General features: G+C 44.6%; 1 protein-coding gene across 1 annotated transcript; it reads right to left on the reverse strand.

Annotated features, from left to right (window-relative positions):
• Positions 1-3445: 3445 nt before the first annotated feature.
• On the reverse strand, positions 3446-19427 carry KCNMB4 (potassium calcium-activated channel subfamily M regulatory beta subunit 4; the record flags this gene model as incomplete). The annotated part of the gene is made up of 3 exons (XM_083860144.1): positions 3446-3714; positions 10007-10134; positions 19089-19427. 3 exons carry the CDS (start codon positions 19425-19427, stop codon positions 3546-3548), a joined length of 636 nt encoding a protein of 211 aa, XP_083716270.1. The 3' UTR covers positions 3446-3545.
• Between the last annotated feature and the right edge of the window lie 4963 nt (positions 19428-24390).

A 24390-nucleotide genomic window follows, 5' to 3' on the forward strand; every position in this document is an offset into this window, starting at 1 on the left:
ATGAGCTGAGCTGTGTGGCAGCCCTCTGTAGACATACCTGCTCCTGTGGGCATCACACCACAGCCTGGCTCAGCAAGGAGGGCTCCCAGAAGCAAACTGCAGACAGGAAAGATAGCAGTACCAGGGCTGGGGTGTGCACAGCAGGCTGAGCCATGGCAGCAGATGCATGGAGAGCTTTGCACTCTTTGTTCCATTCTAGGACAAATCCCTCAAAACACACTTGGAAGCACAAGTCTGGAAACCTGTGCTATCTCCCCATTGCACGTCCCAACCTGCATCCTGTATCACCTACTGAAGAGCTGAGTCGAAAACAGTTCTTCAAATCCGGCAGTCTGTACTGTACCCCTGTCAAAGGGCTACGTTTATGGCAGAGATTATGGGTAATGATCTTCTAAAATGCCCATGGATTCTCCCATGACGTCCTTCCTCTTCTCTGAGTTTGAATTAAGCTGTTCATTCAACAGTTAAATTTTCTAACTTTGTGAAATCTTGCTTGTTACTGGCAACACAGAGGCACACAAGCAAGAAAAAGGCAACAAAAAATGCTTCTATCACTACTTTTAAAATGAGGGTAAGAAACTAACAGAGAAAGATACTGCATAAACAAATTGATTTAATTGCACTACATGAAAGAGAAGGCAGGTCTTATGGAAGTGGAGCAGTAGACGGCATGCCAGAACAAAATTCCTCAAAGCAATGGCATATAAATATTGAATAAAATGCAAAAGCCAACTCTGCAGATGGCTCTGGGAAAAGCAGTCGCTCTTGCTGCAAATATGTTTCAGAGAATACACCAGAAAACCTGGAAATCTGCAAAGCCAAAGAGGAAATCAGTGAATAATCCACTAGAGGGAAATCCTCAGCTTCCACAATCAAGTACAAGGATTACAAACACATTTCTAAATTAGTGAGGGATGGGATGAGACAGAAGACTGAATGTCAGGATTCTGAGTTTTCCCCTTAGTATCACATACTACCATGCCAGGCGTATACCTACTGCTGGTCTTTGGATACCAATTTAGATATTTAACATAGGGTGTTAATCTCACAGAAAATAATTTAATATCATCTCTATAGCCATTATGTTCTTCCAGAGGCCTTTGGAAAAGGCATTTCCAAGAGATTTAAATATATGATTGCCAATCAAGTGAACTGCATCCGCTCAGTTTGCTCCTTGCCTTTTGCTCAAAGAACCAGCTGTACAATTCACTTACAAATGTTCTGGAGCAAAGCAAGTGAGGATTTTGTTAATCTGGATTTGTGAGCCCCAAGGTACTGGTTTACAATTTCATGATGAATCTGTGTCACTGTGTATTTCCTTCTCCCTTGGGAAAACAAAGGATGGATGTATGTAGAAAATCAGGCTAGTGCCTCTTAACTGTAACAAGCTACCGAAGAGAAATAAATGGAGAGAATTTGGCATCACCTTACTCAGATAACCAAACCACCTCACACTGACAGCTTTATGTGACGTGCAGAGTGGGAATAAGTAATATATATTAAAACATAGCAACCAAGCCCCAAATCAGACACACAATGCAGTGTTTCTGTGGGTTGCTGAGACAAGAGAATTGCAGTGGATGCAAACAAGGCCACAGCAGTGAGACACAAGTGAAATGAAACACAGTGTCATTTGCAGGACGGCTCTTTCAGAAGTTTACAGGCTTTCCTCTGGGAGACTGAGAGCTCACAATCTCTCTGCACCCAGTATATCCAGCACTGTTCTTTTCAGTAGGCTTAGACAGAAGGTATGAATGTGAGCTGGACAGCAAGCACTTTCAAAGTGGTGATGTTTAACACACAGAATTGGAAATCTTTCTAACAAGGAGTATTTTTCATCTACAGGACTGGAGGTGCTTGAACATTTGCAACCAATGTCAACTGAATCTTTCATGTAATGTGCCAAGAAGCATCAAGTTCCTGTCCCTACAAACATATTTCCTTAACTTGCTCTGAAAGGACAGCTATCCCAGTGTGGACTGGGACCAGAGGACACTCCAAAAGTCACATAGCAAGTAAGAAGGGAAGCAGCGAATGACCTCCAGTCACTCTGCTGCCCTTGCCATGCATCACCCTCATCACTGGGCAGCACAGTGTGTACAAGAGGTCTCATGGAAATCAATCTAAAACACACAATACAATTAATCTGAAAAGGACACTGGGCAATACAAGCAGGTTTGTCAACACGCCTTGTGGCAACTGAGCTTTCAGGCTTTCAAATCTATCACTTTTCTCATCCTCAGGAAATATTTCTGCTGTGTGTTAAAATCACAATAAACCCCAGGGTATTTACACATAATACTAAGAATATCAGAGACTAGTACAATGCACAGAATGTTCAGAATTGCAGAATTGTTAATGTAGATTTAAGTGCTTTGCCAGTAATCACTCACTTTCCCAACCAAGCCACACGGCTTTTCTTTTTTGCCGCACTCCAGTGCTGCCAAGCTGCACAGCTGGTCCCAGGGGGGGCAGCCCAGTGGGGGCACTGACAAGTGCCATGAAACTGCTCTGGCCCCAGCCCCTGAATGCAGCACATAGAAATGTGCTCTGGGAGACTGCCAGAAATATGGAACCCTGTGCTGAGCAAGTGGACTAGAGCTGGAACTCCCATCACACACAGCAAGGAGCTGGAGCAAGCAGAGAAAGTAGAGCCAGCAAGATTCCATGCCCACCCTGTGGTGTGTTTTCTGGAGCATTCCCCCGGGGGGGCCTTCACGGAGCTGGTGTGGCTGGGATAGGCACTTCAAACACCCACATCCCTACACGGAGTTGATAGCCTTCTCTGGTGGTGTGAGTCACACCAATAACACACAGGCTCTCTTCAGCAAGCACTCAGGCACTCCAATACTTGGGCAAGATGCTGGCAAAATATATTCATGTAAAACCCCATTACTGTAAAATCCCTGGTCCTTACAGCCTGAAGCATTCGTGAAGAGTGTATCTGAGAGGGGACAAGAAAAACTGTAGGGACTGAATACCACTGAGGCAATAAAGTTAGATCCAGTATTTAATCATCTTTTCCAATAACTGTTTCATTGTTTTTAGAAGTATTTTTGAGAGATTTCTACATTTCATCACAGTGAATGGGCGATGATGAAAGATTTTGTCTAGACAGAAGGTAAAGTTTTATTATTTTGGAAATATGTTCTATCTAAAGGAAATACTTTAAATATTTAATATTAAACATTAGCAAAGATCACTTTGTGGAGGTGAAAGTAACACCATCAGGGAGTTTTATAAACTGTCTCAGTTTCTGGGTGGCTGCTCTTCAGCACTAACAGCACACAGCATATTTGGTGCAGTGTAGATTTTCTCTTTTTATTGGTAGAATATACTTATTTAGTGCCATAGCAGAAGAAGCAATTAGCTGGCATTTCATGGGGCAATCTCCCAAGAACAATCCTGAGACAAGAGCAACTCCACCACAGGTCAGACCCTGGAAGGAGACTCTGCCGGCTGCTCCCACAGACCTGCAGGTGTGTCAGGTTGCCTCGCCTGAGACCTTCTTGCAGGTTTTTCTTTTCCATGAGCAGCCTTGCCACTCACAAATGCTTCTTCTTTTTTATTGCTTCTGCCCTGACAGCCAAGCTCTTGGCACAGATGGTCAGGACCACGATGAGGACTCCAACCAGGAAAGTCACCACAGGCCAGAGGAAGCAGTGCAAGAGAACAGTCTCATCATGGGTGCGCTTCAGCATCACATCATCTGGCCTGTAAAGAGGAGGAACAGAAGATGGAGAAAATATAAATCAACACAATATTGGCAATTCATCATAAGTGGAAGTCATCTAACATGGTAAGGGTAAAGGTGCTTAATTTGCCAAAGGGTTAGAAAATTATTAAGTGAACCATTTCATTCGCTGCTTTCATTTGCCTTTTTATTACCAGCACTCAGAGCAGACTGTGAGAACTTTCCACTTGCAGTGTTTACAGGCTAACAAGTTAATTTGGATTAAATAGAAAACAAAAGAAAGACACAGAAGTGTCGATGCATTTCGTCTTCCAGGGAATGTGGTTGTCACAAACAGCCATGAGAGATTCAGTATCACACTGACTGTGGATTGCAAAACCACTCTGGCAAAAACATAATACCAGGCAGCATTTATACATATCTACCTCAAATGTTATCAGGCCCTGTGAAATGCATATAAATAGTAATTAAAGCCTTACCTTTAGCTTTGACCACTGGTATGTCCACAGGGCTACACAGAGGCTCCTGATGAAGCCCTGGCTGTGGTTTGGGTCTGGGCAGGGAGCTGGTCCCTGTCCCCAGCTCTGCACTGCTGGTGGCCCAGGCTAACCCAGCTGCATCAGCAGGCAACAGCCTGCACGAAATCTCTCCCTATAAGGACCAGAGCCTGCCCCAGGGTGGCCAAGGCTCCCAGCTCAGCTCTTTCCCAGCAGTGGCTACTTCAGCAATAAGCTGTGATTGGGGTCTGCAGAGAGCAGTGCTTCAGTAGACTTGAGTAGGCTCCTACAGGGACAATTTGGTGAGACTCTCGCGAAGGTCTGAACCTCCTTGCCTCTACCAGCAGTATCTATGAATCCTAAATGTTTTGAAAAACATAGGTACCAAAGGTAGCAGCAATGGATGTTAAACACTTACTATAGATGTGACTGTGACTTAGTAATTTAAAAGTTTCCCTCCTGGAAAAGAGTCAAAGATAAAGCCTTTAAATAAGTCTTGAGCTGAGGTTCGGGTTTAGATAGGCATTATTTTTAGGTACAGCAAGAGTCCCTGTGCACTTGATTTCTGTGTGGAGTTTTGGGTGTCACAATATAAGAAAGATGTTAGGCTGTTGGAGAGCATCCAAAGGAGAGATATGAGGATGTGAAGAGCCTTGAGGGGAAGACATATGAGTAGTGGCTGAGGTCCTTTTGTTCAGTGTGGAGAAGAGAAGACTGAGGGGAGACCTCATTGCAGTTACTTCCTCACAAGGGGAAGAGGAAGGTCAGGCACTGATCTCTTCTCTCTGGTGCCCAGTGACAGAACCCAAGGAAATGGCATGAAGCTTTGTCAGGAGAGCTTAAGGTTGGATTTTTAGAGAAAAAATTCTTCATCCACAGGGTGGTTGAGCATTGGAACAGGCTCCCCAGCGAAGTGGTCACAGCACCAAGACTGTCTGAGTTCAAGAAACATTTGGACAGCAGTCTCAGGCACATGTGACTTTTGGGAATGGTGCTGTGCAGGGTCGTTAGCTGGATTCAATAATCCTTGTGGATGCCTTCCAATTCAGAGTATTTTGTGATTCTGTGGGACTTGAAACACAGTTAATGTAACTGCTTTGGATTTGCTTGGCAAAGCCAGCAGTTTTGACTTTTCATGCTACCTTTTTAAAGATGACCTGCCTGCTCCCACAGTCTGAAGGCTTGTTGTTTTACTTGGAAACAGAAAAGGAAAGGTGCTCTGTCCTCAGAGGAAGATTTCTCATGGTAAAGACCTGACTGCTGGAAAGCCTAAGAACATCACTCCCCTGGAGCTGAGGCAGTGATGTTGAACCCAAAGGAGGTACCTCCTGCCTAGAAACACATTTATTTTCCCTGTGAAAATCAGCAGATATAACTAAATTTGTTGCCTTGCTCCTGTAAGTACAGTGTCTTGAATGAACCTGTCTTTGCTCTGTGACTCTTTATATAGTACTTCAGTTCAAAGATATTGGCAGAGGGGTTGTGCATATTCCCCCTAAGCTTGAATATTGGCAGTCTCTTCTTTCTAGCAATGCTGCCATTCAGGTTTCCAGTAAATGCAAAGCCTCTTGAGGGGGTGCAACCAAAATCCTAATACCAGTTATCAGTGCACAAAACAGCAGCAGAGGCAAGAAATAGACCCAGGGGGGCAAAATGGGGAAACCTCCCAGTGATTGCAAGCCATGCTCAGGCATTCAGACCTGATTCTTGCTGTGAGCTGTGATGGGCACTGTGCAGCACCACCACTGCCCAGCAGCAGACCTAGGGTGAAACAACAAACAAACTGGAAAAAAAAAAAAAATTCCTAAAGAAGCCTGTGCCTTAACCCTGAAAACACAGCTTTCCCTTTCACTGAACAGACAAGGAAGGAATTTTATTTTCATTGCTAAAAGGTGAGACCAGGACTTATTTTTAGCAGGACTTTGAGCTCAGGGCTAGACCCTTGTGGAGCTTTGAGCAGGGCTAACTGGATTAGTTGTTGCATTATACAACACATCCCTGTTAGGTTCTGCCAGGTGGTTCAAACAGACACCAGATGAAACAGGACTCCATCAGAGCCTTCAGAGCAATTACTGAACATCATGGGGAGAATTGCAATGCAGGGATTACCAAAAAGTCACGTAGGACCAAAAGGTTATAGGCACGTAAACATTTCAGCCATCACTTATGAACCACACTGTGAACCTTGTCATACAACAATAGCTAACAGGTGGAGGCACAGGATAGGGAATATTACAAATACAAATATTTTTGTATTCAAACAATCTGGACTTAAAGATGTTTACAATACACTCTTTTTTTTTTTTTTTTCTCCCTACAAATATTCACATCCCTTCACTCTGACAAGCAGTAATTTTTTCCCTTATTGTTGCAAGATGCAGAGATCCTCAGCTGGATGTCTGCATTCAGAGGCAGCACAGTGTCTTACTGTCAGTAAAAGTCCTTTCCCCCTCGGGCCCAAGCACTGCTCCACAGGTGGAGGGAATTAATTTAGAAAATTGTGAAGTAACAGAGCAAACCAAGATTTATATTCCAACATTTTATGGATGAGAAGCCCTGCTACCTGAGCACCCTTGGCTTACACACATAATTATTCTGAGATAAGTGGGAACCCTGCAGGGCATCCCAACAGCATACAGGTTGTCAGTAATCACTTGACAGGGTTTGCTCTTCAAATCTCTGATGAATTTGTGTACAGCATCCTACAACAAACACAGAGGAGGTTAAAGCGTGGCTGGCTCATCTGCTGTGCCACAGCAAAGGAAACACAGAGCATTCCTGCGTATGGGACAAACCCAGAGTTAACAAGAAATAATGCCACATAAATCAGCCACTAATAAGAAATGATTTGACACAGGTTGCTCTGCCTGTTGCTGCATGCCATGAGACAGTGAGGTCTGAGCTCATGGCAGTCTCCGTTTCTCCCTTTTGTTCTTGTGAATGTCAATGAGACCTGGAACATGAAGAAATAAAGCAACAGGATCTCCCCATCCTGCCTGCTCCTGCAGGCCTCCCACTTTAGGGCATACAGCTGTGGCCCTTGTTTGCATGAGGTCATGACTGCAGACCCTTGGGACACTCAGTGTGAGATCCAGAATGCCAAAGCCCTAGAGCCCAGTGCCTTCTCAGACCTTTGGCAACAGCCTGAGAACTTCATCTGAATTTGTCCTTTATTTTAGAGTCTGAAACACTGAAGGTTGGTTTCTGCTGTCCTGGGCTTCCTTTAGGCTGGGGTATCACCATGTCAATAAACAGGCACCTTCACCAGAGATCCAGAATGGCAACTTCCCTATGCAGCCTGAACTCCTCCTCCCAAACCTTGTCAGAGAAGAGTGGGACTCTAAAGTTAAGTGCCTACAATGGCAAAGCAAAACATCGCTCTTCAGTAAAGCATTCCAAGATAAGCTGCACTTTGGTTCCCTAAGATAAATGTCAGGCAGCTAATTTTGCTGGGCAGTTTGATTTACAGTAACTAAGAGTGGTTGAAATTGCCAAGTCGGCTTCTCATCCCTTTTGTATAACTTTGAACCGTAAGAATGGCCTCCCTTTTTTCATCTTTTCAAAGTAACCTGTTGAAACCCCCAAACTGAAAGGGAGATGTTACCCAACAGTACACTCTGCACGCAGCAACAGTTCTGACAATGAAGATGAAGTAAATTCGAGGAAGAGGAGATAATGTTCATTCATTGCCTGTACATTTACCTAGAATTTTATTCTGCTGTTTCAAAAGAGGAAGTATTAAAATTACAAATACTACATTCTCTAAGGAACTATTTACTGTATGTTTTATACAGACTGACAGAGAACAGTTAGTTTATCCACACAGTGAAAGAAATACTGTCAGAAATATGCACACTTCTATTTTGAAAGGAACAGATTTCTTCCTGAGTTCATTATGGTTTCTTTTTACTGCTTTGCAGGCTGCTTAGTCATCATTGCTCTAAAAGTATACCCAAGCAAGCACATTCCTAGTCAGCAGAACTTATCTCCCAAAGCTCATTGCTATCTCCAGAAAAAAAAAACATAGATGATGTACACATTTTGGTTTAGACTATCTTCTAGTATCTCTGGCAGCAAGCCTCTCTTATGCTGTGTATGAATTGTTGTATGATCAGCAAAAGGCAGTGTTTCAAGGCAGCCATTGTGCTGCCAAGAGCTTTTAGCAGTATAGAATTCAGCATCTTTAGGGAAAAAAACCCTTTCTGAGTGCTGCACAATTCCTCAGTGCCAGCTTACATAAATGTCAGATGCTAGGCAGCATGCAGCCTCACAAAAGCTTTGTCTTTTCTTTACCAAAATGTAATGTGAGAATCAGCTCACCAAGCCCAGGACACCTACCACCCTAAACTCCTTTGCAGGAGAGAAACAAGCATCTCTGGGCATCTGACCTGTATCGGGAATTTACTTTGGAGTAAGATATAAGGCTCCTGACTAAAAAAGTTAAATTTCACATCATCCTTTCCACACCAGTTTAGATGTATCTTAGCCGTGACTTCTCCTGCAGACAATCCCATGTTTCTGACACTCCTGCTCACTTGGGCAGTGAGTCCTGCAAGTCCCAGTTAAAAGGAGTACAAAGAACTGCCAACACCTGCCCGCTCAGAAAAACCAAAATCAGAACTCAGCTCCTGGTTACCAGATCCAAGCATTGGCACCTTGTGGACCAGAGGACTCCCAAAAAGGTCCACAATGACAGGTCTGATGTCACTACACAGAGTGCCCTGAGTTTTAACTTCTGCATGCTGTAAGCAATGAAAAAAAAAAAATCTACAAGGTTTTGGTGGTGTCCCTCTGCAAGGAGTTAACCAAGGACAACAAACTCATCCAGGGCATGCTGACTAGGTCTACAGTCTCTCCAGGGAAATGATTATAGCCAGCCTAGGACAAACCTGAAGCCCCCAAGGCACTCAGCAGGACACCCACAGGAGAGTCAGGCATTTCTCTGCCTGCCATCCATTTTCCTCCTGTTTGTCTTTCTGAACTTAAATATCTGGTGCCAACACTCCCACACTGAGCCCTGAATTACACCTGCAAGTCATGAGCTATTCCCTCATCTATTTAACTTCCAAGTGTTTGTGGGATAGGACTAACTTCCTCCTGCAGCCATGTTACCTTTTATTTCCTGGCATATCACCATCAGAAAGAGTCAGGAAAAAGGACTCCCTCCGCTTTCTGTTTACTGAAGGAAGGAAACCACACATCACTCTCATACACATTGAAGTCACATCAACACTGGCAGTAAAAGTAAGAACTGAAAGAGAAGGGGAGATGCTTTAGGTTACAACTTTCTGCTCTGCAAGCATGTACGAAACCTGGCAGTTCTGTTGCTGTTTATTACATATATCTGATCCATTAATCCTTTATGAACACAATTACAAAATTTTTACACAATTATCAGTTAGTTTGTAATATTTGCTGATCTCCCCTTTTCTTCCTTGAACTCAGTAGGCTTTCTTTTCTGTGGAGGAAAGGGATGTTAGTATAAACACCAGAAATCTGCCATCTGAGTGTTAAAGGCCAAGATGCTTTTTGCTTTAAAAATTGCATGTTTTAAGGAAAACTTTTCTCAGAAGTTTGTATTTTTACTTCAAGTGATAAAAATACTCCTTTCCTTTCTGTATAGCTTTTCATCAAAGAGGTGTCTCGCAAAGTTCTGCACTGAGCTCTGTGTGATAAAACCACATTGCCCTAGAGGAGGGTCTCTGTGTGTGTATATGCATATGCATGCATTTATATATATTTTCAAACAGAACCAATAGACAGCTGTTAAGCAGATGCATAAGCACTCCTGCCTAGGCAAATGGAGATTACTCACCTCAAGTGCTGGTTAAAATAGCATGTAAATGGTTGAGAACCCACTTTCTCTTTCCAGTATTTCTGCTTGTACGTGACGTTCTCAGAGTTCTCCTGATCATCTCTTGCACAGGGAGGGATGTATGAACACTGCCAAGAAACATTGCAAAACAGAGTTACTGCTGTGCTCAAGAACACAGGGCATCACTTCTCTGCATTTTCCTCATGATACCAGGGTGGCTGAAATGGACAGAGAATAATAAACAAAAGCTCCAAAGAAACTGAAAAGAAATATTAGCGGAACTTCAATTGCTAATTATTCTGTACAGGTACTGGAAAAGAGTATTGTAGCATTCAGAAAGAAAATAAAGGCTTTGCCATATTTGTTCCACTCTTATACCAAACCACCTCATAACATCTTGGGGATTGGCATGATGAATGTGAAAATGATCATTTCATTTTGATATAGTCCTAGGCAGCTGCATGGATTGGATTTGAATAACTTCCTATTTTCAGTGAGACACATAATCACTGAGACACATAATCACAAGGTTTGTTAAGTATCATGCTAATAAATAACCCAAAGAATGCAACAAGCTTTCCCAGATGATGCGATATCTGGCTGCTGTTCACTGATAAAAGAAGGTATTCTTCCACTGTTACAGGACAAGGAAAGAAGAAATAAGGCTCGCAGCCCTGCTTCAGAAGAAAGGCTCAGCATCTGCTTCTGCTGTACAGAAGTCAAAGAGAGTTGAGCATGTAGCTGAGCTGTCTGCAGATCTCACACTCAGACATCTGCTCAAAGCCCAGAGATCAAGGGAAATTCCTCCTCCAGCTTGGTGCCCTTGGGACTGGGCTTTCAGAGGTTCCCCTTCAGGTCACACACACACACATACCTCAGGTTTCCAAGTCTTTGACACACCACCCTTAAGTCCTAGCCACAGGCAGTTAAACAACAGAAAATAAACAGTGCACTGAATCAAGTGTCAGCATGATCAGAGTTCAGTGTCCAAGCATAATTCCTCTCATTTTTACCAGGCATCCGTAGAGGAGATCATGACAGGAGGTGTTGAACCACACTGAGTAACACAGCTGAACTGATCCTCCCTTAACACAGAGGCTTTGCACCCTGCAGGGTATATGGACACCAAGGTCCCTGGTGCACACACTGAATTTTAATTCCTTCAAAATTGGGAGCTGCAAACAAAAAAAATGTGTGACTGGGAAGGTAGCAAAAAAGCCTCCTATTTAGGAAGGATGAGGAAGCAGGAGGTGAAGGGTGTGGGAAGCCCCTAAAGGGAGGCCCACATATGATCACAATATTGATTTCTCCACAGTATCCTGAAGGCAGTAACAGCAAGGAGAGTGACACCCTCTCTAACATGAGAATAAAAGTCACCCTGACTCACTGTGCCTAGCGAGTGCTTCCTCTCCTGCTGAGGTTTCACAGGGCTCTACCTTACCCTTAGCTGCACATTATACCCAAGATGTACAGACCTACAAGTTCATGTTCTCCATACAACAGCTTGAAGATTTGTCATTCCAAGGGCAAGGGGAAAATCTCAGGATTTTTTCCCCTGATCATGTAAAATCTGACCACTTCTGCCAGCACCTGCGATTGCTACCAGTGTCTTGCATGCTCCAGAATGAAAGAATCTGCAAGGTCTCCACTGCTGCTTCCAAACTGAAACCTACTTTTTCCACATGCAAGGATCCCCATTTTCCCATGGACTCCTGTCTGATATTGCCATGGCACAGAGCTCCCTTTAGTTCCCTGTTCACAGGACCCTAAACAAGGATTGTCCCACTGCTGATGATGAAGGACAGAAATGAGTGGCAACACCACTCTACTTCAGAAACCAGAATGCAGGATTTATCACACACTATTGCCATCTTAGATAATATTCCTTGGTCAGCAGAATTTTTGTTTTGGTTGTCAACTTTGGAAGCATCAAACACCCCCCTTTTTCCTCCACACTCCCGGTGCATAAACACGTCTGCAAAGCAGCTGGGCAGAGTCAGCGAATTTGGCACAAAGACACCTGAGAACACTGCTGGCTCTGCTCTGACCCCCTGACAGCAACCAACGTGCTGCACCATCCCAGCTGGTCCCCTCCTCCCTGCTTGGCCCGGGGTCCAGCACTTCCAACATCCTCCACTCTGATGTTTTCCTTTATGGAGAATTTCCTGCTTTGGAAATGGTGCCATATCCCACAAGTTGTGTGCTCACTGCCCACATCTGACTGTAATCACCACCCTGCTCTTCCCAAGCCCCCAGCTTGTAGGTAGCCCCCAGCTTTTAGGGGCTCCAGAAAGAGCTCCCAAACCAGCCACTATTTAGCTAGCACACAAAATGCAGAACTAGACAAAACAGCTAAGTACCAATAGACATTATTTTGCCTAAACTCACCCAGCTACCTCAAAACTCCTATTGCTGTGTAACTGGCTCCAGTACACATATTTCCTCTATTCTCTGAAATGTTTCTTCCTCCTGGCTGAGCCTACAGATATCCTCTGCTATGAAAGTGGAACTGCCCCACCAGTCATGGTTAAACTTTCTCTGGATCCTTCAGAGACCTTCCACCCCCACAAAATATTACTTGAATCCTTCAGAAAGTTCATAACCTGGGGAACTGTTTGTTAGCCCCATCCTGAGTTTCAGGCTTAGAAACAACCAGAAAGGTCTCTTTTCCCAAGATATGTCCATCTGAACAGACAAGTATCAAGCTTGAACAGTCTCCCAGGACATTTCATTATAGATTACTTCACATTTTTTCCCATCAGTCCTCATGCTCTTGGCTCAATATAAAGATATTAAAAATTGAGTTTTTCAGGGCAGGGATTTTTCTTGGTCTGGAAGAGGTAAAGGGGCCCACAGACAGTTTCTCCAGACAACACTTCTGTATTTTCCCATGCCAAAGCAAGACAGCTTATGGGAATATTGCCATTATCTACAGGAGGGACACCTGGAAATTGGGTGCAACAGTGAGAGCTTTCCATAACTCAAACTTCACACCATTCTCTGCACAAGTAAGCCAAACTGACAGAAAGAGCATGCTGGATACATTTCTATCTCTTCCTCTTTATCTTCATGTGGAAAACACAAAGGAGATACCCGGGGTCCTGCCATAAATGATGTGACCTCACTGCTTCCGCCTGTTGAGGATTAACAGTCTTGATGAGAGGAGTGGTCCCTGTCCAAATATGAATCCCAGGGGCCACCCTGAAACATCAACTCAATGTGACAAAGCCCCAGAGCCACAGAAAACACCCAAGCTGCAATCCCAGTGTGAACATATCAGCTGCTGCACTAAAACTGGAGCTTGTTTGCCTCCCCAGGATGTCAGCACAGTCCCCACCAACCCAAGGTGCTTTTTGTCCCTTTCCGATCCACATAGGGGCTGGATCTCTCTTTACTCAGCCTCCCAAGCACACCTCTAGGGCACTTTGCTTGACCAGCTCTATCACTCTCCAAAGCAGATTCAGCAGGCAGATAAGATCATATCCTCACAAATTTTGCTGCTGTGAGTTGATGGATGAATGTGAAATAACACTCACTTTGGCAATAGGCTGTTTCTGAGAAATTAATTCTGTAGTCCTCCCTTACAAGACATGGCGTGAAATACTGATGTCAAAACATAAACAAATGCCAACTGAAAGCAAGCTAGGACACCAATAAAAATGTCAGTGAACAGCTAATACATTTACACCAAGGTTTTGTAGGATTTGTATCTCTGTTTGCTCCTGGATGTTCCTGCTTCAGTGTCCCTGCAGATGCATGGGAAGATTCCTAGTCCTTCTGAACACTTCATGCGGGCAGATACTCTTCTGTATCATAGAGAAAGAACAAATCATGAACTCTTGATTATGGTTTAAGTTTCAGGTTGCATTTCATGCTTTTCAAAGATCAATTCTTGCCTAATTCAGTCATGTTTTTAATAAAAAAGACAGACATCACAGACTATAAGACAAGTCCAAGAAAGTTTCAAATGCGAAGAGACATCCCAGCCCAAAGTAGAAGCAATTTAGCCCAACAGAAGACAAACCAAAATAATTCAGGGGCAAGACTTCAAACTCAGTTTCCAAGTGACATGTGGAGGACCATCCTCCTGGCTCCTGGTGAATTATGGGACAGAGCATGTACCATTTGTTTGGTGTGGCAAAGCCCCACAACATGTGCTGGAGTAGACATCCACCTGCAGCCCATGGTGGACCCCACATCACAGCAAAGGGATGCCCAAAGGAGGTTGTGACTTTGAGGGAAGCCCACATGGGGGCAGGGTCCTGGCAGGACCTGTGATCTTCTGGAGAGTGGAGCCCACGCTGGAGCAGGTTTTCTCACAGGACTTGTGACCCTGTGGGGGACCCATGCTGGGGCACTTTGTAAAGAACTATGGCCTGCGGAAGGACTACATTGGAGAAGGTAATGGAGGACTGTCTGCTGTGGGAGAGACCCCACACTGCAGCAAGGAAAGAATGTGAAGAGGAAGGAGTGTCATGAACTGACCACAGCCCACATTCCCTGTCCCTCTGTGCCTGTGGGAAGGAGGAGGTAAAGAAAATAAGGAGTGATGTTAAGCTCAGGAAGAGCAGATGGGTAGGGGAAAGGCATTTTTAGATTTTATTTTATTTATGCAGTACCCTTTTCTGATTTAATTGGCAATAAAGCAGATTAATTTTCCTGAGTCAAGTAATTTTTCCCATGACGATAAAGGGTGAGTGTTCTCTCCCTGTCCTTATCTCAACCCACAAGCCTTTCATTATATTTTCTCTCCCCTGTGCACCTGAGGAATGATACAACAGCTTGGCTGGGGACCTGAAGTCCAGCCAGGTGTGGGGTCAACCCACCACACCAAACAAAATATGAGCTTCTCCTAATTGTGTGTGTCATTCACTACTGAGTTACCTTCATGGCATGGAAGGGGGGAAGCGCTGCTCATCCCACTGAGGCAGGACACGAGCAGGTGGATTCACTCCATTAGTACAAAAAATTGCCCCCTCCCAGCTGAGTGTCCTGAGGGAATTGGAGCTGAGCACCCTCTCTGGTTTTCACCTGCATCTGTCAGCGAAGATGAACATCATCAGCACAATCCACCAGGAGTGATCAGACCCATGACCCCTCACAGAGGCTCGAGGCAGAGTTGTGCCCCAGGTGAGACAAGTAGGTGATAGAGTTTATCCATGGCCTCTGGGCCCGCTTCCAGAGGAATTGCTAGGCAGCATCTGCATAGTTTGCCTGTAGCAGGTACCAGCCCAAACACAGTCGGAATGCTTCACCAGACTTTCACAAAATTATTGTGAAGTTGTATTTTGTTATGAAACCTCCTCTGCCACAGGTCATATTTAAAAGAGTCCAAAAATTATCCCAATTCTATTTACAAGTGCACAGAAGAGATCACTGCACATCATCTTGTCAGGTGGAGCCACTATACAGAGAAGTGTGACAGCAGCATGGGCAGATGTGCAGTGCACACAAGGGGCAGCAGCTGGTTTGTTCCCTCGCCTGGGGAGAACCTGGTTGTGCTGCACAGCTGCTAACATCTGTCTCACCAGTCACTCCCCTAAAAGTTTCTTTGGCAAAACAAGGGGCAACTTCTTCCAACCCTACACTTAACTGCAGATGTAGAAAGGGAAATGTCCAAAAATCCAGAAAGGAGCCCTTTTTAGCAGCTGACATACTCCCCTGTCATTTCCCCCAGGCAGAGCTATGGCCTGGTCCCTGCAATGGCTGTATGCGCCACCAGCGTACCCAATGGCCGGAGAGTGATAGCAACAAATTGACTTTGGAATTAATCCCTCTTAAGCCTTATCTTAGAGATTATTATTGCTATCAAGGCAGCTGAAGAAAGGCTACTGTCACTCCAATAAATTTCTTCCTCTGAGACAGAAGTAAAAAAAAAAAAATATTCCACAGATCACTCAGACTGGACACAAATGTAATCGTGTCCGGTGCTTTATATACACATTCCTGGATTAACTCTGACCCAGCTATATAATCTTTTAAGAGCTAAACTGAATCCTGCGCTGTACAATGATGTGATTATCTTAGAAAGCAAGAGAATAAAGAAAATTTTTTTCCTGCATCTAGAAAAAGGTCTTTCCTCTCTAGAACAGACAGATTCATATCTGTGATATGTTTTTATGTCAGCTCACTCTACTACAGAAAGTAGAGGATTTTTAATCAGATGCACCGGGAATTTTTGGGGGAAGTGAAGCTGCCAACTGATTTAGTATTGTTGTGTGTTGTAAGGAGCCTGAACTATGCCTTTTCCACACTATTGATTTACAGGAAAAAATTGCTACCCTACAAAGAGAAGCAGCTAAGCAGAAAGTAAAGTTTAAAAACTGATCAAAACAAAATTGGTCTTTTTTTTCCCTTCTAGCTAGTTAGAAATGATTAACATGTCATATGTATGTCTAAGTGCATGAACACAAGGAGGCTCAGTGCAAAAACGTGATGAGAACAGGAAGGGTTAAACAGCTCTCTAAGTGTTTGTTCATAAATACGTACGAGACCCCAAGTATTAAATCCAGCAGATCCCTACTCTGTGGCTTTAACTAATGTATTTCAGCAGAAAATCCTGAAAGCTTATAAAGACATGAGATTTTAAATCAAAAATTAGGGGAGAGTACAACTGTTTGGCTCCACAGACATTGAACTAAGGGAAATACAGGAAAACCAAAGCAACAGATACAGACTTCAGTCCCTTAAAAAGATATGTTTTCCTGATGAGACCTAACCAACTTTTCCTATTTTGTATTTGTTTTACATAAGCCTCTTAAAGTAAGGGAAATAATTAGAGCACTTTTTTTTTCTACACAGTTTTCCACTGAGATGACTTCAATTACTACCAAATAATGCAGTTACATCAAAAAAATGCATCCTTTCTGCTTGCTCACATCTGGTAAATCAGATTTAATCCTCAGCAATCAACATCCCCGGGTAAACAGCCCACACCTAGAGATGCAAGGTGAAAGGTAAAGAAAACAGATTATATTTGTAAAAGCAGGAAAGTACCATGCACTGGCAACAGCCCTATTTTCTTATTAGGAATTAACATAAAATTAATTGTTAAATAAAAATAGTTTTCTGAGTGACATTTACAGGCATTACTTCTGAAGCTCAGAGTGCTCCCCTGCAACTGCAATTCAGTCCCTAGGCAGGTGCAATCCTTCTCTTCCCACCACACTTCCAGAAACACAGAAGAAAATAGGGTCAAGAAGCAAAACCAAAACAAAACTAAACACTTGGACTACTCAGAAAGGTATTACAGTCACAGTCCAATCTGGAAGCTGCTGCTGAACCTGTGCATGCTGCCAGGGTTACTGAGCCCAGGCATTCTGGTGACAACCAGCACTCACCTCCCATCTCCCAGTTTCTTTCTCCCAGCTCCCATCCTTGCTGGAGGCGGCCACAAGGGAGCCACGGACCGTGCCTGGGGAGAGCCACGCTGCACCCTCTGCAGAGCCATGTCATCTTCACCCCAGAACAAAAGGGTCACTTTTCTCCTGCATTTTACCAACTCCCCCCCGCCCACCTGAAAATGGAGAGACGTTTAGAGAAGCTCTGGAGCTTGGGCAGCTGGAGCACTCCAGCACACCTCTGCCACCACAGCCCCTCCACAGGGAGCCTGGCAGCAGCACTCCCAGGAAAAGGTTTGCAAAGCTCCCTCACGGGTCAGCATTTCATCTGCTTTGCAATCAGGCTCCATCCAGCACTGCAGCTCCAATCACTCATCACTTCTGAGCGGTGCCAACAATTTAATCCAAATCCTGTCAGATTTACCATCTTGCTACTTACTCTGCTGATTTTTACCCTGACCACCTTTCCAAGCTGCCAAGAGGAAAAACGCAACCCTCAAACCCTGAGTGTGAAACTTCACCTGCCTTCCAAGGGATGGAGCACACCAGCACAAGGATGACTGATGTGTGAGGCTGCACACCCCAGCTGGACAGACAGCCAGGCTTCCTGCAGACAGAGCCCTGACCGTGCTCAGCACGGCCCTTGGCACTGTGTTACATCCACATCTCGGTCAAAGAGGTGGAATTTCCTTCTCCACTACACTCCCAATTTCAAGTTCTTTCAGGAGTAACAGGATTCCGACACATTTTTTTCTTCTTCTTCAAACTACTTAATAAGATCTTCTCCACTCAGATCCGTGCTGTCAATACTATCTTTGCCCAGCATAAAAAGGAAAAGGAGAAAGCAGAACAACTGCCTTTAAAGAAAGAGAAAGCACAAATCACACATTGCCTTCAGACTTCCCCAGTTTGCTGGAAGATGCGACTTTCACGAATTCCTCATTTGATCCTTTTTCGAGTTGGTGACGGAGGAGTTTGAGAATCAAAACTCGTGTTTTGGTGCAGCCTCTCCCAGCTCCGCTCCAGCAGCGGCTCCATTGCCGTTTCTCGGTGCGCTCTGGGGCTCTGGGGAGTTCCCCTTCCCCCGGGACGGGCAATGAGGGCTCCGGGCACGGCCCGAGCACAGACCCCTCCTCTCCTCACCCGCGTCCCGGGGCTCGGGCGGGGAAGGGCGGCGGAGCCTCCGCTGCTCCCCCTGCGCTCCGGGCTGAGAGCGGGGCTGGCCGCCAGTGTGAGAGGGTGAGAGGGTGAGAGTGCCCGTGTGCATCCCTGTGTGTGTGATACTAAATGTAGTATATAGTACAGTGTAATACACCACATAGTACACTGTACATTAGACACAGGATGTTACACTGTGCTACACAGAATCACAAAATATCCCGAATTGGAAGGCACCCACTGGGATGAAGAACCTTTTCTTAGTATCGAGCCCAAACCTTTCCCTGAGACGCTATAAATATATATCTACACATATATACACAACATATAAATACAGATGTACAGATATAGTATGTTTATAGATATATTCTGCAGAGATACATTACTTTTTGCTGAGCAACAAGCAGAGCGGCATTCCGGACAGATGCTCCCCCAGTTCTCTATTGCCACCCCTCACCTCCCAGAGAAGAGACTCGGCCCGGAGCCGAGGGCGGGCGCCGGGAGCGGTGGAAGGACCGGGACCGCGGCGGGACCCCCGCCCGCCTTTGGGAGAGGAGCGGAGCGGAGCGGACCCGCGGGCTCACCTTGGGGTTGGTGCGCAGCTGCCGCTCGTCCTCGTGGAGCAGGGCGGGCGCGGGGGAGCGGGAGGTGCGGACCAGGACCTGCAGGCAGGGGTAGCGGGCGGTGCCCCGGCAGGCGGCCCCGCAGGAGAAGGTGCAGGCGAAGCGCTCCCCGAGCTGCCGCACCGCCAGCACCGTGCAGTTGGCCGAGCCGCCGCCGCCCCGCTCCTGCAGCGCCGGGCGAAGCCAGCAGCAGCCCAGACCCAGGAGGGAGAGCAGGCCGGCGGCGATGAGGAGGAAGCCCAGCCGCATGCTCTTGTCCTCCGCCTCCGTGTACTCGTAAGCCGCCCGGCTCCTCGCCATGGCCGGGCTGCCGCTGGCCCCCGCCGCCGGGCATCGGCCACTGCCATCGGCTAAAGCCGCCGCCGCTCCCCGCCTCCTCCCCGCCTCCTCCCCGCCTGGCCCTGCGTGTAACCAGCACGGAAACAAATAAATAAATAAATGAAAATAAAATGCAGATTTAATCCCGTCTGACCTAATTCAGGGTCCTCCGGGGGTGGAAAGGGACAGCTTGCAACGGGATTATCTGACCCCGGAGATTTGCTGTGCGGAGGGCTAGTCCGGATTAATCCTGGTTACCATCATGCAATGTACAATATCTGGAAGAGGGAGGGTGGGTGGGGTACTTTGGGTGCACTGTGACCCCCCTGTAAGGCAACATCTCACCACTGGTTTAGTTAAATCCTGGAGATCTTGCCTAAATTCCTGTTTAGCATCCCCAGGCATCGAAGTCTGCAAAGTCTCTATGCATAGAGGAGGAAACAGACCTGTAGTTAAATTATATATCTACAGGTGAGAAGGCAGCTTCTATTTTCACCTTATTAATTGAGAAGGGACATAATGGGATTTGGCCAAATGTTAACTTTTTTGAGGTGCAGGGTAGTGCTCTGGCCAGCCCCAAAACCAGCATCTGCACAGCAGGGACAGAGGTAACAGATAAACAAGATGATAACTATCACTCAGGAATTGCTTTGGACAGGAAGGTATTGACCTTTGAAGGTTCACCCTAAGAAGTGCTCTCTTCCAAGCAGGTTTGCAAGAAAAGCAGCTGATTCGAGAAAATATATTTATTTGGCAAATAAATTTTGGTTATTACCCAGCATTTCCCACTCTGGCAACACAGCAAGCTCTTTGGTGCCAAAGTACCATAAGCAATACTTATATTTCTATTCTGTTGTCTTTATCACAGGCAATTAGGTAGAACAAAATGTGACCCTCAGAGCTGACAGCTGAACTTGATGACACAGCAGATAAGAAGTTATAGAAACACAGAAAGTTTGGGAAATAGCATTTTCCTTTTCCAATCACTTTCCCACTGCAGAGTGCAACGCCAAACTTTTATAAATGAAGCTGACCCATAGGTTCTCCAAATGGACTCTGAGCAAGGTTTGGCTATTACGGATGGATGTAAATATCATTGTCCTTGCTTGTACAAGTGCACTACCACACTCCTCTCAGGCCAGCTGCTTTGCAGTAGCCTGCCCTGATTATCAAAGAGTTTCTGAAAAGGTATACCAGCTCTGAGCCGGGGATTATGGGGTTTTTATTTAAACCTGCCATAAGTGTTTACACTAGAAACTGAGCTCATCTCGCTTAGTCCTTGGCTCTGTTCATCCATTTCCATCATCAGGTTTTGCTGCCAGCACTTGTGGTGACAGCAGTCTCTGATGGTGGAGGCTTGTTGCATAGAGTTTTCATAATATAAAAAATAAAATTATAATGAGGTTGATTGACCACCTGAAGGGGAAGCTCCAGCTCTGCTTTCTCAGTGTAAATGAGCTGCAGCTTCTTCCTGTCTTACCTCCTGAACACCTGGCCTTCTATACTTGGTTCAACTCCCTGCAACGCCTTGTACATAAAGTGCTGTCAGATGGAAATTAAGGCAACAGCTCACTGGGTGACAGAGCAACCTTGAGTTAGTCCTCCTGTGTGCATCCAATCCCTACATCATCCACAGCTGGGGAGATGCTGAAACTGTATTTAAACTGGGAACGGTCCTTAGCATTCACCAGGTGATCTCATAGATTTTGAACTTCTGCACAAATGACTCAGTCAAAACTCAGTCTATTTGAATCATTTAGAAGTGAAAAATGATCATCAATGCCTGATCATTGTAGCAGAGTAAAGGGGGCCCGTTGTGAAGATTTTAGCTCTGCTGTCACCTGCTGAGGGCAGGAGTGGGGATGCTGGCTCCAGGACCACGGGCTGCACCAGGAGCCACCAGGGCTGAGAAAGCTGGCATGGGAAGCTTCTCAACAGCAGAACAGGTTGCTGCCTGCTCTTTTGGGCCTTTCCTTGCCCCACAGCCAAGGAACAGCCTTACCTGCGGCCAGCTGCAGCTGACCCACCCGGTATGGTGGGTCAGGCAGCTGGAGGCTGGGCAGCCATAGTGCAGCTCTGCCACCACACCCACCCAGGCTGCTCACTGGGACTGGGATCACAACTCCCCTTTCCTTGCACAAGCCTAGTGCTGGTCCTTGGGATGCCGACTGCACCTCTTCCAGGAAAGTGCCAGTAATGAACTCCCTTTTCCAGAATCAAATGTCTATATAAACAACAGAACGCCTCTTAAAAACCAATACTGTGATGCCCACCAGAAGTAAAGTGGCTTTTCAAGGGAAGGAAGATCTCTGGAACAACCAAACCAACCATTTAGTTGAGAATAAGAGCTTAGAGAACACCAAAGGGTTTCCACAGAGGTTCATCAATGCCTGCACCACAGCAGCTTAGGGACACCTGCCTTCCTTTTGCTCCTCATCAGGACTGTTTACAGCTGATGCAGGATGGTCCAATCAGGAAAAACGGCTATCTCACTGGATTGTTTGCTAAACCAGAGGGAGTTCAAAAAGGTGATTTTACAGAAAATTATTTTGGTCATTTCAGCAGTAAAAACCTGACATATACCTACGTATATTAGCTCATTAATACCAAGAAGATGATCTGAAATGCAAACTCAAAAATGAGAAACTGAAGCCTAAAAAAATAATACACAAACTTGGTTAGCACTGCTAATCCAGAAGTAAGCTGAATCAGTAACAGTCAAAACTACTGTTCAATGTGCTTTAACATCGGTTTCAAAAAAATAAAGTTTACCTCCGACAGTAAAGCGGTTTTAAGTGGTAAAGTTACTGAAATGATTAAAGCCAAAATTTCAAAGTAAGTTATCCAGCTGCCATTTCCCCAGGTCTTTTTAATGTACTGGAAGCTTTCAGATTTATGGAAATGAGAGCACACATGCTTATTATAGAGAAACAAAAAATTAATTCACATATGGTATATGAAAATAAAAGCATCAGCTGTCAATTCAGACTAATTTCTTAGTTCAATCTGCACTACTAGAATTCAACTTCTGCTAGCACTAATTTTGGCCAGTGGCAAATTTTGAAGGACACAATGAAAAGGTATTTGAAAACCAAGCACACTCTGAAATCTGGCTTTAACAACAATTGTTATATTTAGGATCTTAAACCAAAAGCACTGTCTAGCTATCCCATGCTTAGGATGACAGCTGTGCATTTAGAAACTTTTATTAAATGTGACAGATAGCAAATTTTCCTTTTTGTTTCATTCAATGGCCAACCATGAGAATAGAGAATATTTTAAATTGGAAGTTACCAGGAATTCAGGGGGGGGGAAGAAGTTTCTCTTAAGTGACTAGTATCTTTAAACAGTATTATTTAAAAGATGGACAGCCTTCTTCCATAGCCATGGCCACCTAGGAGCCACTCAGGACCAAGCTGATGGCCCCACAGACCTCTGTTCCCCAGCAGTGCCTAGGTCATGCCAAAGAATGTTTCTGGTTTTGTCACGATCACCAGAAACAGTCCCTCAAGACTGCAAAAATCTTGCATCTGACTACAATACATAAATTCTTATTTGGGTACATTCTCCCCTTTTTTTCATGGAAACTGTGAAATGGAAACAAACAAGTACAAGAACTACTGGCTTGGGGGGACAGAAGATTTCAGACAGGCCATGCAGCCAAGTGATAGGATCATACACCTTTGTAGTGTAGAAATGTCACAGCCATGAGGAAGTGGTGTGGTCACTTGTGAATCCCGACACAGGGGCAGCTGACACTTCATTGAACGTCACAGTCACGTGAAAAATATTTTTACCCCTGTGAGTATCTGCAGGCTTCCCTGGATTACTTGGGTCTTCAATTAGATTAATCAAGCCCATGAAGGTTCTCATGTGTGTATGTATTCGTGGCATCAGGCACTAAGGTGGACGAGATTTGAGTGCTGGGTGGTTTGTTTTTTTGGTTTTTGTTTTTTTTTCCTTTTTAAACACCCCAGTGGAGCATCCTTTACCCGTTCCTTCTTGACCCTCTGGTACCCTTGATCTTTCAACTAGCAGGGTAGTTTGAGGAACAATTTTTAAAATACAAAGTGTTTTCTGTAATACCAAGTGTAATCAAATCAGTGACACTTATGTTAACTCTGGAAGTTGAAGGTAGTAGATTTGCAGAGAAAGTGGAGCTAACTATTCAATAAAGCTTTGTAAACAATATGCAACAAGGACTATGAGAGCATGTTGGACAGGCCAGAAATAGGAATACCTCTATTTCTTTCCAAGAACACTAGGTTTTCTACTCAGAACTTACCTTGCACATTGTTGTACAAAACTAGTTACGGGGAAAAACACCCACCTCAAATAAAGGTATTTTAAAAACAGCATTCTAGCATCTCTCTATTTATAGTGTTAGTGGAATGTGAAGATATATTAAATAAGCCTCAGACCTTAATTGTCAGTCTGAAAATCTACAGGGCAACTCAGTCACCCATTTGCCACATGAGGGAGGGCTGAGGTTTCTTCCTTTCAGTAAAAAAGCAGTATGTTCTTTTTTTAAAAATTAATACGGTATCAGTCAAAAAGTGGTTTCAAATTTACACCTTGTTTTCTGTTTATATCTGTTTCTCTTGCTTCAACCCAGAGTGTAATATGAAATTAAATCACAGATTTTAAAGCCTCCATCTATGCTTATTTAATTGGTAAATGAGAGCCAGACTGTTCTTCCACCTGGAAGGAGCAAAGCACCAGTTCTTTGCCCGCCGGTGAGAAGTTTCTCAAAATCAGGCATTTCACATCTGAAAGACTGGGCAGTTGAATACAACTGCATCAAGAAGTATTTTTTGGGAGAACTTAGGTTCCCAATTTCAGCTTAATTGTTTTTAAAGTGTCTTGGGTATTTAGTATTTTAATGTAGTTGATCTTGCTTTCTTTACCATATTTTGTTAATCTCCATGAACATGAGAAATAATAA

Source organism: Zosterops lateralis, assembly GCF_965231275.1.
Source record: "Zosterops lateralis genome assembly, chromosome: 4".
Lineage (NCBI taxonomy): Eukaryota > Metazoa > Chordata > Aves > Passeriformes > Zosteropidae > Zosterops > Zosterops lateralis.